At 42.1% G+C, this 16,806-nt stretch overlaps 1 protein-coding gene across 1 annotated transcript in view; it reads right to left on the bottom strand.

Annotated features, from left to right (window-relative positions):
• Positions 1-16,806, bottom strand: part of dnai1.2 (dynein, axonemal, intermediate chain 1, paralog 2) — a 206,416-nt gene that overhangs the window by 188,579 nt on the left and 1,031 nt on the right. The window contains exons 3-4 of the mRNA XM_063042782.1: positions 4,518-4,574; positions 2,356-2,454 (exon numbers count right to left, since the gene is read on the bottom strand). Of these exons, the coding sequence (XP_062898852.1) occupies positions 2,356-2,454; positions 4,518-4,574 (156 nt within the window). The remainder of the gene's footprint in view (positions 1-2,355; positions 2,455-4,517; positions 4,575-16,806) is intronic.

The raw sequence follows: 16,806 nt of genomic DNA, 5'->3' as shown, positions 1-16,806 counted from the left end.
TGGTAACAAAATGTGGAGAGCAATTGTTCTCTGACATAATAGTTTGCTTCTGGGAGTGTGTGCAGACATTGATAATATCTCAAGCAGAGGTTTGTTTAATTTAATAATGAGGATATGAATAACCAACATTCCATTTCCTGACATGTGAATTTATGTATCAGGAACAGGAAAAGCCATTTGGCCTTGTGAGCCACTGAGCCAATTAACAGGATTATAGCTGATCTGACTGTACTTTCAACACTATGTCTGTATATCTGCAGTATTCTCTTGCTAACGAATATATATTTTCACCTTGGTCATAAAAGTATTCAAAATACATTTCTCACAGCCCTTTAAGAGAGAGACTTCCAAATATTTTTTAAAGAGTCAGCAATCATTTAAGAGGTATAAAAAAGACAAACTACTGTTTAAATAAGTAAAAAATATATATATTTAAATGAAACATAAACAAATTAGAACACTATCAATACTATTAATGTGCTATAAAACTGTGTATTAGTTCTTAATAGTTATCGATGGAGGAATTAATGCCAAATACGCTGTCACGTTCTTCTGATTGTAAATTAACCAAATCAGCACAGACACCTGGTGTAGATTATAGACTGCCTTCATACAATGTAGTCAATAATTGCATCCTCGATTTTCATTGCAACGTTCAAGATGATTGTTGATACCTTCAAATTCTTCGATGTTCCTAACTTATTGAAGTACTTAAGTTCCATTTTCACTCCCAGCTGTTTCTGGCATCTCCAAACCTGAATGCTTGAAACCACAATGAGCAGTCTGCAGTTACCTACAGATTATTTTACTGCTTATTTCTCACCAACTATCAGTGACAAAAATCACTGCTTCTTGAACACAAGCACATGCAAATCCAGTTTTTTAAAACTATACCGTCTAATGACCACACAAGTGCATTAAACTATTCAGCAAGTCTCCTGTCCCAATTAACCAGCATATTGTCCCAAATAAATGAAAGGAATCCTGGCTACTTTCTTGATTAGTTTTTGTTCTTTCAGAGTTGTCTTAAATAAGCAGTTGCCCTGATTAACTGATGGCCCAATTAACTAGAATCCACTATATTATTATTTCACCTATTTCCTTGGCCTTCCTAAAGGGGCATGGGTGTTGAAAAAAGCTTCATAATGGCATATAGAACATAGAATAATACAGCACAGTACAGGCCCTTCAGTTCATAATTTTGTGCTGACCCTTTAAACAAGAATAATTGAACCTTTCTCTCTCACGTAGTCCATTTTTCTTTCATCCATGTGCCTATCCAACACTCTCTCAAATGTATCTGCCTCCACAACTACCTAGGCAGTACATTCCATGCACTTACCACTCTCTATGAAAAAAAACCTACCTCAGACATCCCCCTATACTTTCCTCCAGTCACCTTAAAAGTATGTCCTCTCATATTAGCCATTCTCTGGGAAAAAGGAGCTGGTTATCCACTCTATCTCTGCCTCTTATCATCTTAACACCTCTGTCCTCCTTCACACCAAAGTGGAAAGCCTTAGCTTGCTCAACCTTTCCTCATAAAACATGTTCTCTAATCCAGCTGGGATGTTGGTAAGTCTCCTCTGCATCCTCTCTAAAGCTTCTACATAACCAGAATTGAACACAGTACACGAAACATAATCTAACTGTGAATGTGGAGAAGCGTACATATTTTAGCCAAAGGGGTGCATGGTGGAAACCTGCATCAAGGAGCATAGGAGGTGTAGCTGTTTGGATTACCCGGAGAAATCGGTCATAACAGAACATTGCATTTGCAATGGCCATAGGATTGACTTCCAAGGCACAAAACTACTGTGCCATGATAATGGCTTTTTTGACTGCCTGATGAAGGAAACGATAGCGAATAAGGATTCTAGCAAAGATGAAGGTGTCGTTCTAAGTAAGAACTGGAAATCGATTGTAAACAAGGTGGAACAACGGAAACCTGATTGGTTGAGGAGTAACCAATCAGGAGGAATGGATGACAGGGGTATATATACCACTGGACTAGATGTGCTTAGGTATCATCCCTGATGAAGAATACAGAGTTTGTCATTGAAACATTGGTTAAAGTTGATACCTGTACCCGGTTGGAAGCCTGAGAAGAGTTTATTCGTAATTGAACTCGAGTTTTATAGAGCTGCAACATTACCCTATGGTTTGTGAACTCAATACCATTCAGGAAAATTAACATATGAGTATTGCAATATGTGGTAAAGACTTAACATCAGTAACAATTCAGATGCTGAAATATAAATGTTCATATTTAAATCATTTCTGAAAGAAAAGTAAATAGTTTTGCATCAGTTTCTATGGAATATTATTGAAAACTGATAATAAAGTATTACTCACTTGTTCAGTGAGATCTAGTTGATCAGCAGGTTTGATTAGATTTGTCTTTCCTAAATTCCAGTCGTCTCCATCTCCCATCTCAGTAATGTCATCTTCATCCTATAAAAATAATTACTTTTCAGAGAAACACTGACGGAATTTTTACCCAATATAACCTTTAAAATACAAGGCATGACATATGTCACTCTTCATTTCTTTAATATATAAAAAAACTATTTACATTTATGCCATCTTTTGAATCAAAAATCTTTTGAAGAATTATGATGGAATATAATAAAAAAACAGCTGGTAACAAACATAGAAACTAGAAGACTTGAATGAAGACAAAGTGGCATGTTTTAAAGATGGTTTTAAAAGAGTCAAAAGTTGGAACCTAGGCAGCTGGAGCCTTGACAGCTTGGCTAAAATAAAAGCTATATTAGCCATTTGTGCAGGACAAATGAGCCATGAGGGCTGCTAGGATACTGGGCACAGCACTGTATGTGATCAGTGAGGGAGAGAAGATTTTATGCAATGAATATGCTTAAGTATGCCATCTTTGGGCAGTATGGGCAATGTGTAGTAAATTGCAACTTGTCAAGCAGATCAGGCAGTATGCAGATCTATCTAGGCCTTTGTTAAGCAAAGATACCTTGCACATTAGTCCTCCAAAAAACAAAATCACATTGGAGAAATATTCCCTGAAGTGCCACTGATAGTTGTTACTTCTTTCTCCAAGGAGTATAAGAAAAATAACTACCAATAAGCTGCTTGAACCCCCCCCCCCCACCAGTTTTCTCTATCATTCAATAAAATCACTTACTGTTCAAACCCTATCAGGCTCTTATATTCAGCCTTCAATATACTCAATGACTAAGCATCACAACTCTTTGAGTAGACTTATAACACAGTAATCAAAAAACTTTCCTTCCACCTTTGTCTGAAATTATTTCTTATCTTTGGTGTAAATAGAGTCATAGAACACTACAGACAGAAATAGGCCCTTCTTCCCACCTAGTCCATTCTGAACTATTAATGAGCCTAATCACATCAACTTTATCTATAAATCAGGAGTTCTCAACCTGAGGTCCACGGACCCTTCAGTTAATGGCAGGGGTCCATGGCATAAAAAAGGTTGGGTACTCCTACTGGAACCTCCAATCAAAGGAAACACTCATACCATCTTATCCTGTCAATTTTTCTCAGAGTCTTTTATATTTCAATGAGGTATTCTCTTATTTTTCTAAAATGAAGTATATATTAGTGAACCACTCTCTTCATGAAATAACCCCCTCATCTCAGAAATTTAATCATGATCCAATGCTAAACCACCTCTAACAGGAGTCTAAATCGTCACAGGATTGGTCTCATTAAAATCTTGCAGTAAGCATTTCTTAGTCCTCTAATCCCCTTATATTAAAACCACCTTACCATTTGACTTGTTCCACCTTTCATGCTCCCCCACAACAAGGACAACCAGCAGTTCATATAAGATGGGACCCACACCAAACGTTAATGAGTTAGAATTCAATTTGAGCAAAATCCACTTCTAGCAGTGTAAGCTAAACAACTGAGAGTTAGAGAACAATCAAAAGTGTCCCACATCCTAGGCAAGCAGCCTAAAGTGATATAGTTTCAATAGGTACATTTAATGTCAGAGAAATGTATACAACAGACATCTTGAAATTCTTTTTCTTTGCAGACATCCATGGAAACAGGGTGCCCCAAAGAATGAATGGCAGTTAAAATGTTAGAACCCCAATGCCCCACCCAATTCCCCCTCCCACGCACAAGCAGCAGCAAAACAATGACCCCCCACCCCCACCACCAAAAAAGCATCAGCACCCTCCACTGAGCACTCAAGCGTGCAGCAAAGCATCAATAAAGGCACACTAATATCTACTCAGTGAATAAATTTTCAGGGTGATTCTAAGATGAAACAACGGCAGCCAGCTCAAAATTGTCCTTCGTTAACTGAGTTGTTGCAGAACCACTAAATTCCAATGTTTTTACTTTCTACAAGTTTCCTCTATTTCTTATTTAAAATCTTATTTGGTCCCAAATTCAAATGGTACATTAGCATTTCCAAATAACTGTGGCAGCATTGTAACGTTATTAGTTATTTAGACTAATGATACAAAAGTGTTCATTTTCAATCAACAGAAATTATTAAGCCTACTTACCTTCTTGTACTTCTTTGATATCACCTTAGCAATTGGTGTTTGCGGCTGGATGTTAATCTATTTGGAAGATAAATTATTAGAATCAGAGTCTAATAATTATTAGATTTATTACTATTGACATAAGACATGAATTGTGTTGTTTTCTGGCAGCAGGTCAGTGTAAACACAACAAATTATTATAAATTGCAATAAAAATAAACTAATAAGTAGTGCAAAAGAAGAATATTGAGGTAGTGTTCACGAGTTCATGGACTGTTCAGAAATCTGATGGCAGAGGGGAAGAAAATGTTCCTAAAATGTTGTATGTGGGTCTTCAGGTTCCTGTACCTCTTACCTGATGATAGTAATGAGAAGGGAGCATGTCATGGATATTAGTACAAAATTAAGCAATTTAATAGTACAAATATTTATCTAATCTACTTCAATCTTTACATCAAATAATGGATCAATATTCTAATATCTCCAAAACTATGGTTAATGCATCCGTACATTATTTCCTCTTCAAACCTTCCCAATATACAAAGCATCATCTAACCTTCCCTCAAACAAGAGAAGATTTACAGATACTGGGAATCCAAGCAACACATACAAAATGCTGGAGGCACTTAGCAGGCCAGGTAGCATCTATGGGAAAAAGTACAACTGACGTTAACAATCGACATTTCATACCAAAACCCTTCAGCAGAACTTACTGCCTAGTACCATACCCTAACAATAAAAAACCCATTAATAAAACAGACATAAATTGTAAATATTAATTACAGTGAATGCTTAAGATGTTCCCAGTTACAAGATATGTTGTTTAGAATAAACACAAGAGATTCTGCACATCTGGAAATCTTGAGCAACACATTCAAAATACTGGAGTAACTCAGCAAGTCAGGCAGCATCAGTGGAGGAGAATAAACAGTCAACATTTTGAGCTGAGGCCATTCATCAGGTCCTGATGAAGAGTCTCAGTCTGAAACATTGACTGTTAATTCCCTCCAGATGCTGCCTGACTTGCTGAATTCCTCTAGCATTTTGTATGTTGTTCTTGTTTAGAAGGCTACAATCTCAGTTATGAGGATATCATATTATATTTTATCTGAGTATAGTTTTTTTAGGACCCCACATCAAAGTTTTTTGGAAGGTCACAGATAGGATATATTTAGCTCTTTATCCTCCTTTTAACAGGAAAAACCTAACAGCATTAAAACTGTTGCTAAGTTTGGAACATTTTTGGAGGTGAACACATATCACCACTGTATACTGTACATAGGTGCCAAACCAAATACCACTGAGAACTTGTTTATTCATCATCAGTATTACACTTATCTTTACTATTGCTTGGTCTTTTGAGGGTGAAAATTACTCAATGTTCTCAATGCTAGAATCTGAGCATCTTTACTATGCATAAAAATGTTCTTAAAAATCTAAAAAGTGCTTGGTTTGTTGAGGAATGATTGGGCAGTATTACCATCAACCAGTTTAAACATTCACTCTGTTTTCTACCCTCATACTTTAGAAACAGCGTTACCTGCCACAGTAGCATAGTGGTTAGCACAATGCCTTACAGTACCAGCCACCTGGGTTCAATTCCTGCTGTTGTCAGGAAGGAGTTTGTACGTTCTCCCCTTGACTGTGTGGGTTTCCCCCAGGTGCTCTAGTTTCCTCACATAGCGGTTGGTAGGTTAGTTGGTCATTGTAAATTATTCCATCATCAAGCTAAAGTTATGTCAGGCAATCGCTGGGCAGCGCGGATCAAAGGGCCAGAGGAGCCTATTCTACACCATATCTCAATAAATAAATAAATGTCTCAGTGCTATAATAGCATTATGTAAGATAATGTGCTGTTGATGATTTCCTGTTTCTCATGAGAATCTTGCTGCTCTTTTTGGAGAGAAAATATAAAGCATTTGGTCCAGTGCCTTCAGACCAACTTTTGGAATTGTAGTCACAGAACACAGTCTACTATAAGAATAGGGTCTTCTAGTGTATGATGCCTATACCAACCAGATTTGCCTGCATAATGTGTGCATGTGTTCCTCTATTCCCTGCCTGTTCATGTATCTGTCCAAATGCCATTTCAATGTTACTGTCAAACCTGCTTCCAGCACCTCCTCTGGCAGCACATTCCAGGCACCTGCAATTCACTCTGCAAAAGACATGCCTCATAGATCTTTTGTGAAGATTTGCTCTCTCATATTAAAGGTATGCCCTCTAGTATATCAGGTAACCCCTCAGTCTTTGATGTTTCAAAGGAAAAAAATTCAGTGTGTTCAACCTCTCTTTATAGTTTATACTGTCTAATCCAGGCACATTTCTGGAGAACCTTTTCTGCCCTCTCTGTAATCCTCCCTGTAATTGCTAATGATTGCTTCAAATGTGGCTTAAATGATTAATTTACCGAGCTGCAAAATGACTTACTGATTTTTCACTCACCACCCCAACCAATGAAGGCATGTATCCCACATGTTATCATTTAAAGTCTGTCACGAGCCTTGTGGCCCATCAGGCCGGTGCTTATGCCGGTTTCCGTGGCATGAAGCAACTGAGAGTATGAGACTCCCCCCCCCCACCTGGGATGCCAGTCTATCGTGAGGTTAACCCCCAGCATTTTGCCGGTACCGATTCTCACCTGGGTAGACTGGAGTATTGTGTGGTTAGGTACCTTGCTCAAGGACACACACGCTACCCCGGCCAAGGCTCGAACCCACGACCTTCAGATCTCTAGTCCAACGCCCTAACCACTTGGCCACGTGCCACACGTTATCTTTACCGCCTTCTTACTCTGACTTACCTCCTTCCTTTCCAATCCTAATGAAGGGTCTCGGCCCAAAACATCAACTGTTTGTCACAACCACGCATTTGGCAGCGCAGCAGATACAGCAATTGTGCTCGTGAATATGCAGGTGTCAGATAATCATTATTATTTCATTGTGATAGTATTTAACTCCATTCATTCTGTGGTAGTTGTTGTCAAGACTCGGACACAGCAACACTTCGCTGCCTGCTTGCATTCTGCCTTGCCTGAGAAATTGGACTGTCGAGTCGACTGACTCTGAAGACTAGCGGTATTAGTTTTATGTTTAGTGTTCTTTTCAGCCGCAGTGTAGGCCTCGTTTTCCATTTGAGAGTTTTAGTTAATGGCCCTCCCTGTTTGGACTAGCGTTTATTGTTTTCTTTTCCCATTAACATTGTTCGCATTAGAGTCTGCCTCTCACTCCGCACTTGGGCCATATCCGAACCTGGTGACACTGTTTACTTTTTTCCATAGATTCTGCTTGACCTGCTGAGTTCCTCCAGCATTTTGTGTGTGTTACAGATTTTCTCACGTTTATGAAATTATCACTGCTGAGAAGTCTCTTCCAGGGATGCCTACCCTGAAGAAGTTTAAATTTTCCCTTTGACAGGAGTTCAGTAAAGTTCTCTCTCACTGCTCCTCCTCTGTGACCTCTGCTGCCCTCTGACTCTTGCACCTGCCATGTTATACTTCTCCTTTCTCTTCCCTCCTTTCTTATTTTGACTTATCCCCTTCCTTTCCAGTCCTGATGAAGGGTCTCGGCCTGAAATGTCGATTGTTTACTCTTTTCCATAGATGCAGCCTGGTCTGCTGAGTTCCTCCGTCATTTTATGTATTTTGCTTTGGATTTCCAGCATCCGCAGATTTTCTTGTGTTTGTGTTTCTAGATATGTTGACACTTTCAAGAAGTTACCGAACTGTGCAAAAAAAGGAATTATAAGGAGGTGGTCATGGACCATTCAGAAATCTACTGGGGGAGCAAAAGAAGCTGTTTTTAAATTGCTGAGTGTGGGTCATCAGGTTCCTGAAGTAACGAGAAGAAGGCAAGGGTCCTCAGAAGGTAAGGGTCTATTAATGATGAATTAATCAAATGGTTTCTCTCTTTCACAGTTCTGATGAAGAACACAAAATGCTCTTTAAGCAAAATGCTTAAAGAGTCACATGATAGAGTAGATGTAGAATTGTAGCTTCCCTTGATTAGAGTGCCATGGTTAAGTATCAAAACAAGATGATTGCATTTTTATAGAAACTTCTTCACCACAAAGTAGAGCATGTTTGAAATTCATTATCCCAGAGGACTGTGGAGGCTCAGTCTCCAACTGATGGAAAGATTTTCAGATACTAAGGAAACTGAGGCATATGAGATTCAAAGTTCAAAATATATTTATTATCAAAGTGCGTATATCTCACCATATACTACCCTGCGGTTCACACCCTTGCAAGCATTCACAGTAGAATAAAGAAATACAAGAGAATCAACAGAAAAACTACACACAAAAGACTGACAAACAACTAATGTATAAAAGACGCAACACGAGGAATTCTGCAGATGCTGGAAATTCAAGCAATACACATCAAAGTTGCTGGCGAACGCAGCAGGCCAGGCAGCATCTCTAGGAAGAGGTACAGTTGAAGTCAATCTGTGCAAATACGATAAATACACAAATAAATAAATGAATACTGAGAACCTGAGTGGTAGAGTCCTTGAAAGAGAGTCAATAGGTTGTGAAATCAGTTCAGAGTTGAGGTGAGTGAAATTATCTACACTAGTTCAGGAGCTTGATGGTTGAATGGTAATTAACTGTTCCTGAACATGGTGGTGTGGGACCTGAGTCTCCAGTACCTCCTTTCCAATGGCAGCAGTGAGAAGACAGCATAGCCTGGTGGTCCTTTATGATGCATGCTGCTTTCTTGTGGCAGTGCTCCTTACAGATGTGTTAAATGGTGGAGGTAAAGATTCCGCAGGTATGAGGGGTCAAATGACTTTCTTCTGCTTCTATTTCTTATTTCATGTTTTGCCATGCTAGAAAAGCAAGACACTGCAGATGCTGGAACCTGTAGTAGACTGAGCATCTAAATACGTCATTTCAATTCCACTCCTTATTTCCACACAGATCGCTTTCCTCAGCCTTCTCCAGTGCAACAGTAAGGTCCAATAGAAATTATAAGAACAGCACCTCACATTCCACATGGATAGTCTACAGCCCTATAGCATGAACAGAGAGTTTTCCAGTTATAGGCAACAATAGCGTCCAGCACTTACGAGAGAAGGGAGAACTTCTTACACTTTAGCAAGTTCTTTGATAAGATCCTGCATGGTAGTCTGGTCTGGAATAGTAAGATGCATTCCAAATTGGCTGGGAGGAAGGAAAGAGAGGGTGATGGCTAAAGGTTGTTTCACAGCGGCTAGTGATTAGTGGTGTGCAGGAGGGATCAACGTCCGGACCTTTGTTATTTATTATTTGTAGAAATGATATGGCTGCAAGTACATAAGGATTGCTCGGTAACTTTGCAGATAAACCAAAATTAGGAGGTGTTGCTGATGAAAAAGGTGTTGTAGATTACAGGGGCAGCTTGATCAGTTAGGGAAGTGGGTGGAAGAGAGCCAAATGGATTTCAACACAGAGACGCATCAAGTGATGCATTTTGTAAAGTCAAACCAGTGTAGGACTTGTACTTTGGGTGGGAGGACAGTAGAGACTGTAATAGAACTGAGGGACCTCAGTGGATGGATTGTTGAAAGTGGCATCACAGGGCATTCACCACACTGGCTTTCATCATTCAGGGCAAGGAATATAGGAACTGAGATATTATGTTTCAGTTGTATAAATCAATGGTGAGGCTGTGTACAGTTTTGGCCACCCTGATATAGGAAAGACATGATTAAACTGGAAGAGTACAGAAAAGATTTACAAGGCTGTTGCCAGGGCGGGAGGGCCTGAGCTGTATGGAGAGGGTGGACAGGATAAATCTTTATTCCTTGGAACATCGAAGAATGATGGATGACCTTCCAGAAGTGTTCAAAATTATGAGAGGCATAGTCTTTTCCTCAGGATAGGGGAGTCCAAAACTAGGAGCATAGACTTAAGGTGAGAAGGGGAAGATTTAAAGGGACCCAAGAAGCAACTTTTTTCACTGGAAGGTGATCGAGCTGCCCGGTCAGGTAAAATTGTTTCATTTAAAAAGCTCTTTGATAGGTGCGTGTAGGGGTGGTGCTCAGAGGGATATGGGCCAAAGGCAAGAAATTGAGAGTTGCTAGGTCGGCATGTTTGGCATCGCCTTGTTGGGCTGACGGTCCCGTAGCCATGCTGGATTGACTTAGTTACTGTCAGTCCCTCTCCTTCCAATCCTCACCCGATCCTTCCAGTTTTGTCTCTATTCCCATCCACCCCCATCACCCTCCCCGGTGTCTCCTCCACATCCAGGTTGCAGCCACCCACTACACAAATACTGTAGTTCACGTAGTTCTCTTTGTCTGCCTTCATCTATGATTCATCTGCCACTGTCTCTCAACTCCAGCTCGCCCATCCCCCACCTGGCGTAAACTGCTCATCATCTTTCCCCCACCCTCAGTCCGCCAATCACCATGGACTCCTGTCTCACCACACCCCCCTCCTCTTTATACTCACCATCTTCCCTCTCTACTCTCAGTCTTGATGCAGGGTTTTGACCTGAAAATGGCAAATTAATCCCACCCATCACCCTCAATACCTCTACACAAGATGTTACTTGACCCACCGAGTTTCTCCAATAGATTCTTTGTTACTACCACACTATTTGTCCTGTGTTTCCACTGATGAGGCACAGAATAAATGAAAACTCGTGTGCTCCTTTTCCCACAGAGCACACATTTTAACAGCAATCTTCCCAAGTATGGAAAATTTCCCTTCAGTGCTCTAAGGTGGCAACGAAGAGGCATACATGAGTAAGATACAGTAGAACCGCTAGTTGAGTGGTGTCCCAACTACAACCTTGCACACAACCATCAGCAAGACCAAGGAATTGATCATGGACTTCAGGAAAAGGAAATCAGGAGAGCACACACCAGTTCTCATTGAGGGTCAGCAGTGGAAAGTGTGAGCAGCTTCAAGTTCCTGGCGTCAGCATCTCAGAGGACCTGTTCCAGGTCCAACACATCGATGCAATCATGAAGAGGGCACACCAGTGGCTATACTTCATTAAGAGTTTGAAGAGATTTGGTATGTTACAGGAGACTCTTGCAAATTTCTACAGAAGTACCATGGAGAGCATTCTGCCTGGTTGCCTCACCACCTGGTATGGAGACTCCAATGTGCAGGGTTGAAAGAGGCTGGGATCCAGAGGGCTGAAGACTCAGCTAACTCCATCAGGGGAACAGCCCTCCCTACCATGGAGGGCATCTTCAAGAGGCGCTGCTTCAAGAAGTGTCATCCCTCATTAAGGAACCTCAGTATATCCTCTTCTCATTACTACCATCAGGAAGAAGGCACAGGAGCCTGAAAATCCACACTCAGTGTGTTCTAGGGACAGCTTCCTAATCAGCCATCCATCAGTTTTCTGAACTGCAGTGAAGACTACCTCATTTATTGCTTTTATTGTACTATTTATTATTTTTGTAACTTACAGCAATTTTCTTATATCTTGCACTGTAGTGCTGTCACAAAAGGTATGAGACGTGAATTAGCTAAGATAGACTGGCAAATGACACTTCAAGGATTGACGGTGGATATGCAATGGCAGGCATTTAAAGGTTGCATGGATGAACTACAACAATTGTTCATCCCAGTTTGGCAAAAGAATAAATCAAGGAAGGTAGTGCACCCGTGGCTGACAAGAGAAATTAGGGATAGTATCAATTCCAAAGAAGTAGCATACAAATTAGCCAGAGAAAGTGGCTCACCTGAGGACTGGGAGAAATTCAGAGTTCAGCAGAGGAGGACAAAGGGCTTAATTAGGAAGGGGAAAAAAGATTATGAGAGAAAACTGGCAGAGAACATAAAAACGGACTGTAAAAGCTTTTATAGATATGTAAAAAGGAAAAGACTGATAAAGACAAATGTAGGTCCCCTGCAAACAGAAACAGGTGAATTGATTATGGGGAGCAAGGACATGGCAGACCAATTGAATAATTACTTTGGTTCTGTCTTCACTAAGGAGGACATAAATAATCTTCCAGAAATAGTAAGGGACAGAGGGTCCAGTGAGATGGAGGAACTGAGCGAAATACATGTTAGTAGGGAAGTGGTGTTAGGTAAATTGAAGGGATTGAAGGCAGATAAATCCCCAGGGCCAGATGGTCTGCATCCCACAGTGCTTAAGGAAGTGGCCCAAGAAATAGTGGATGCATTAGTGATAATTTTTCAAAACTCATTAGATTCTGGACTAGTTCCTGAGGATTGGAGGGTGGCTAATGTAACCCCACTTTTTAAAAAAGGAGGGAGAGAGAAACCGGGGAATTATAGGCCGGTTAGCCTAACGTCGGTGGTGGGGAAACTGCTGGAGTCAGTTATCAAGGATGTGATAACAGCACATTTGGAAAGCGGTGAAATGATCGGACAAAGTCAGCATGGATTTGTGAAAGGAAAATCATGTCTGACGAATCTCATAGAATTTTTTGAGGATGTAACTAGTAGAGTGGATAGGGGAGAACCAGTGGATGTGGTATATTTGGATTTTCAAAAGGCTTTTGACAAGGTCCCACACAGGAGATTAGTGTGCAAACTTAAAGCACACGGTATTGGGGGTAAGGTATTGGTGTGGGTGGAGAATTGGTTAGCAGACAGGAAGCAAAGAGTGGGAATAAACGGGACCTTTTCAGAATGGCAGGCGGTGACTAGTGGGGTACCGCAAGGCTCAGTGCTGGGACCCCAGTTGTTTACAATATATATTAATGACTTGGATGAGGGAATTAAATGCAGCATCTCCAAGTTTGCGGATGACACAAAGCTGGGTGGCAGTGTTAGCAGTGAGGAGGATGCTAAGAGGATGCAGGGTGACTTGGATAGGTTGGGTGAGTGGGCAAACTCATGGCAGATGCAATTTAATGTGGATAAATGTGAAGTTATCCACTTTGGTGGCAAAAATAGGAAAACAGATTATTATCTGAATGGTGGCCGATTAGGAAAAGGGGAGGTGCAACGAGACCTGGGTGTCATTATACACCAGTCATTGAAAGTGGGCATGCAGGTACAGCAGGCGGTGAAAAAGGCGAACGGTATGCTGGCATTTATAGCGAGAGGATTCGAGTACAGGAGCAGGGAGGTACTACTGCAGTTGTACAAGGCCTTGGTGAGACCACACCTGGAGTATTGTGTGCAGTTTTGGTCCCCTAATCTGAGGAAAGACATCTTTGCCATAGAGGGAGTACAAAGAAGGTTCACCAGATTGATTCCTGGGATGGCAGGTCTTTCATATGAAGAAAGACTGGATGAACTGGGCTTGTACTCGTTGGAATTTAGAAGATTGAGGGGGGATCTGATTGAAACGTATAAGATCCTAAAGGGATTGGACAGGCTAGATGCGGGAAGATTGTTCCCGATGTTGGGGAGGTCTAGAACGAGGGGTCACAGTTTGAGGATAGAGGGGAAGCCTTTTAGGACCGAGGTTAGGAAAAACTTCTTCACACAGAGAGTGGTGAATCTGTGGAATTCTCTGCCACAGCAAACTGTTGAGGCCAGTTCATTAGCTATGTTTAAAAGGAAGTTAGATATGGCCCTTGTGGCTACAGGGGTCAGGGGGTATGGAGGGAAGGCTGGGTTCTGAGTTGGATGATCAGCCATGATCATAATAAATGGCGGTGCAGGCTCGAAGGGCCGAATGGCCTACTCCTGCACCTATTTTCTATGTTTCTATGTTTCTAAAACAACGAATTTCACGAGGTATTCGTTTTAAGAAACCTGATTTTTACTCTGAGATTAGAAATGAAAAAGCATGGCGAGACAGAGGCGATGAAGTTATTAGACGAGTGATCTGAAAATACGGGTTCAAATGTCATCATGGTAATCAGGAAAAAAAAAATTATATTCCAATAATTAAATAAATTCAGAAGAGATGGCATAAAATTACCAATTTGTTATGCATATACAGTATAACCCCTTATTCGGTTCACTCATGTAGTGAAACCTGCAGTCTCCAGTGGCGGAGGGGCGACTCCAGACCCAGAGCTACACGAAGTGAAATGGCCGAGGGATTAATTGCAGCCTGGGAAGGGCAGTAATTATAACCCGCGAAAGGAAACATTTGGAGGCAGTAAAAAGTAGTGAGATCAACATAAAAAGGGCGAAAAACCAGCACCTATTGGAAAGCAATCTTCGGACTCAAGTAGCTCCTGGCAACAACAGTCTCGCCGGTGAGCACACCTAAAATTATTTCGGAAGGGACGTTAACAAACATAAACATACAAGATAAGAGGGGAGAGATTTAAAAGAGAGGTAACTTCTTTATGAAGGAGGTAGCGAGAACCTGGAATGAGCTGCCAAAGCTCAAGGCAGGGAACAACTGCAAAATTTAAGAAGCAAATTGAAACGTCGACTATTTATTCCTGTCTATAGATGCTGCCTGACCTGCTGAGTTCCTTGGGCATTCCTTCTGTGTGGACTGCAATGTTCCGACAAGAACTGTTCTTTGTCATTCAAATAACAAGCCATGGGTGACAAAGGATATTAAGGACATCCTGAACGCTAAAAAGAGGGCGTTTAGAGATGGAAATAGGGAGGAGTTGAGGGCAATACAGAGGGACCTGAAAGCCAGGATCAGGGAGGCTAAAGACAGGTACAGGAGGAAGCTTGAGTGGAAACTCCAGCAGAACAAGATGAGAGAGGTCTGGAGGGGGATGAGGACCATCACTGGGTTTCGGCAAACTAGCAACAGAGGAGCTGAAGGCAGTGTGGACAGGGCCAATGAACTTAACCTGCTCTTTAACAGATTTGACATTGTGACCCCTGCCCATCCCCCACATGAGCCATCTGTTGTCGGTCCCCAACCAACACATATTCCACTCTCCCCTCCTACCCCTCCTCACAGTCCCCCACCCTGCTCTCATGACTATACCCCTCCCCCACACAAAACCACCATGGTGGGCTTCACGGCTGAACAGGTGAGAAGACAGCTGAAACGTCTCAACTCAAGCAAGGTTGCAGGACCGGATGGTGTCAGTACCAGGGTGCTCAAAGCCTGTGCCCCTCAGCTATGTGGAGTACTTCACCATGTATTCAACCTGAGCCTGAGGCTCCTGAGTGTTCCTGTGCTGTGCAAAACATCCTGCCTCGTCCCTGTGCCGAAGACACCGCGCCCCAGCGGCCTCAATGACTACAGACCGGTGGCATTGACCTCCCACATCATGAAGACCCTGGAGAGACTTGTTCTGGAGCTGCTCCGGCCTATGGTCAGGCCACACTTAGATCCCCTCCAGTTCGCCTACCAGCCCCGACTAGGAGTTGAGGATGCCATCGTCTACCTGCTGAACAGTGTCTACACCCACCTGGACAAGCCAGCGAGCACTGTGAGGGTCATGTTTTTTGACTTTTCCAGTGCGTTCAACACCATCCGCCCTGCTCTACTGGGGTAGAAGCTGACAGCGATGCAGGTGGATGCTTCCCTGGTATCATGGATTCTTGATTACCTGACTGGCAGACCACAGTACATGTGCTTGCAACACTGTGTGTCCGACAGAGTGATCAGCAGCACTGCGGCTCCACAGGGGACTGTCTTGTCTCCCTTTCTCTTCATCATTTACACCTCGGACTTCAACTACTGCACAGAGTCTTGTCATCTTCAGAAGTTTTCGGATGACTCTGCCATAGTTGGATGCATCAGCAAGGGAGATGGGGTTGAGTACAGGTCTACGGTAGGAAACTTTGTCACATGGTGTGAGCAGAATTATCTGCAGCTTAATGTGAAAAAGACTAAGGAGCTGGTGATAGACCTGAGGAGAGCTAAGGTACTGGTGACCCCTGCTTCCATCCAGGGGGTCAGTGTGGACATGGTGGATTACAAAAACCTGGGGATACGAATTGACAATAAACTGGACTGGTCAAAGAACACTGAGGCTGTCTACAAGAAGAGTCAGAGCCGTCTCTATTTCCTGAGGAGACTGAGGTCCTTTAACATCTGCCGAACGATGCTGAGGATGTTCTACGAGTCTGTGGTGGCCAGTGCTATCATGTTTGCTGTTGTGTGCTGAGGCAGCAGGCTGAGGGTAGCAGACACCAGCAAAATCAACAAACTCATTCGTAAGGCCAGTGATGTTGTGGGGATGGAACTGGACTCTCTCACGGTGGTGTCTGAAAAGAGGATGCTGTCCAAGTTGCATGCCATCTTGGACAATGTCTCCCATCCACTACGTAATGTACTGGGTGGGCACAGGAGTACATTCAGCCAGAGACTCATTCCTCCGAGATGCAGCACAGAGCATCATAGGAAGTCATTCCTGCCTGTGGCCATCAAACTTTACAACTCCTCCCTTGGAGGGTCAGACACCCTGAGCCGATAGGCTGGTCCTGGACTTATTTCAGAATTTACTGGCAT

Source organism: Mobula hypostoma, chromosome 3, assembly GCF_963921235.1.
Source record: "Mobula hypostoma chromosome 3, sMobHyp1.1, whole genome shotgun sequence".
Lineage (NCBI taxonomy): Eukaryota > Metazoa > Chordata > Chondrichthyes > Myliobatiformes > Myliobatidae > Mobula > Mobula hypostoma.
The sequence above is the reverse complement of the archived record's forward strand: the minus strand, read 5'-3'. Positions and strand labels throughout refer to the sequence as shown.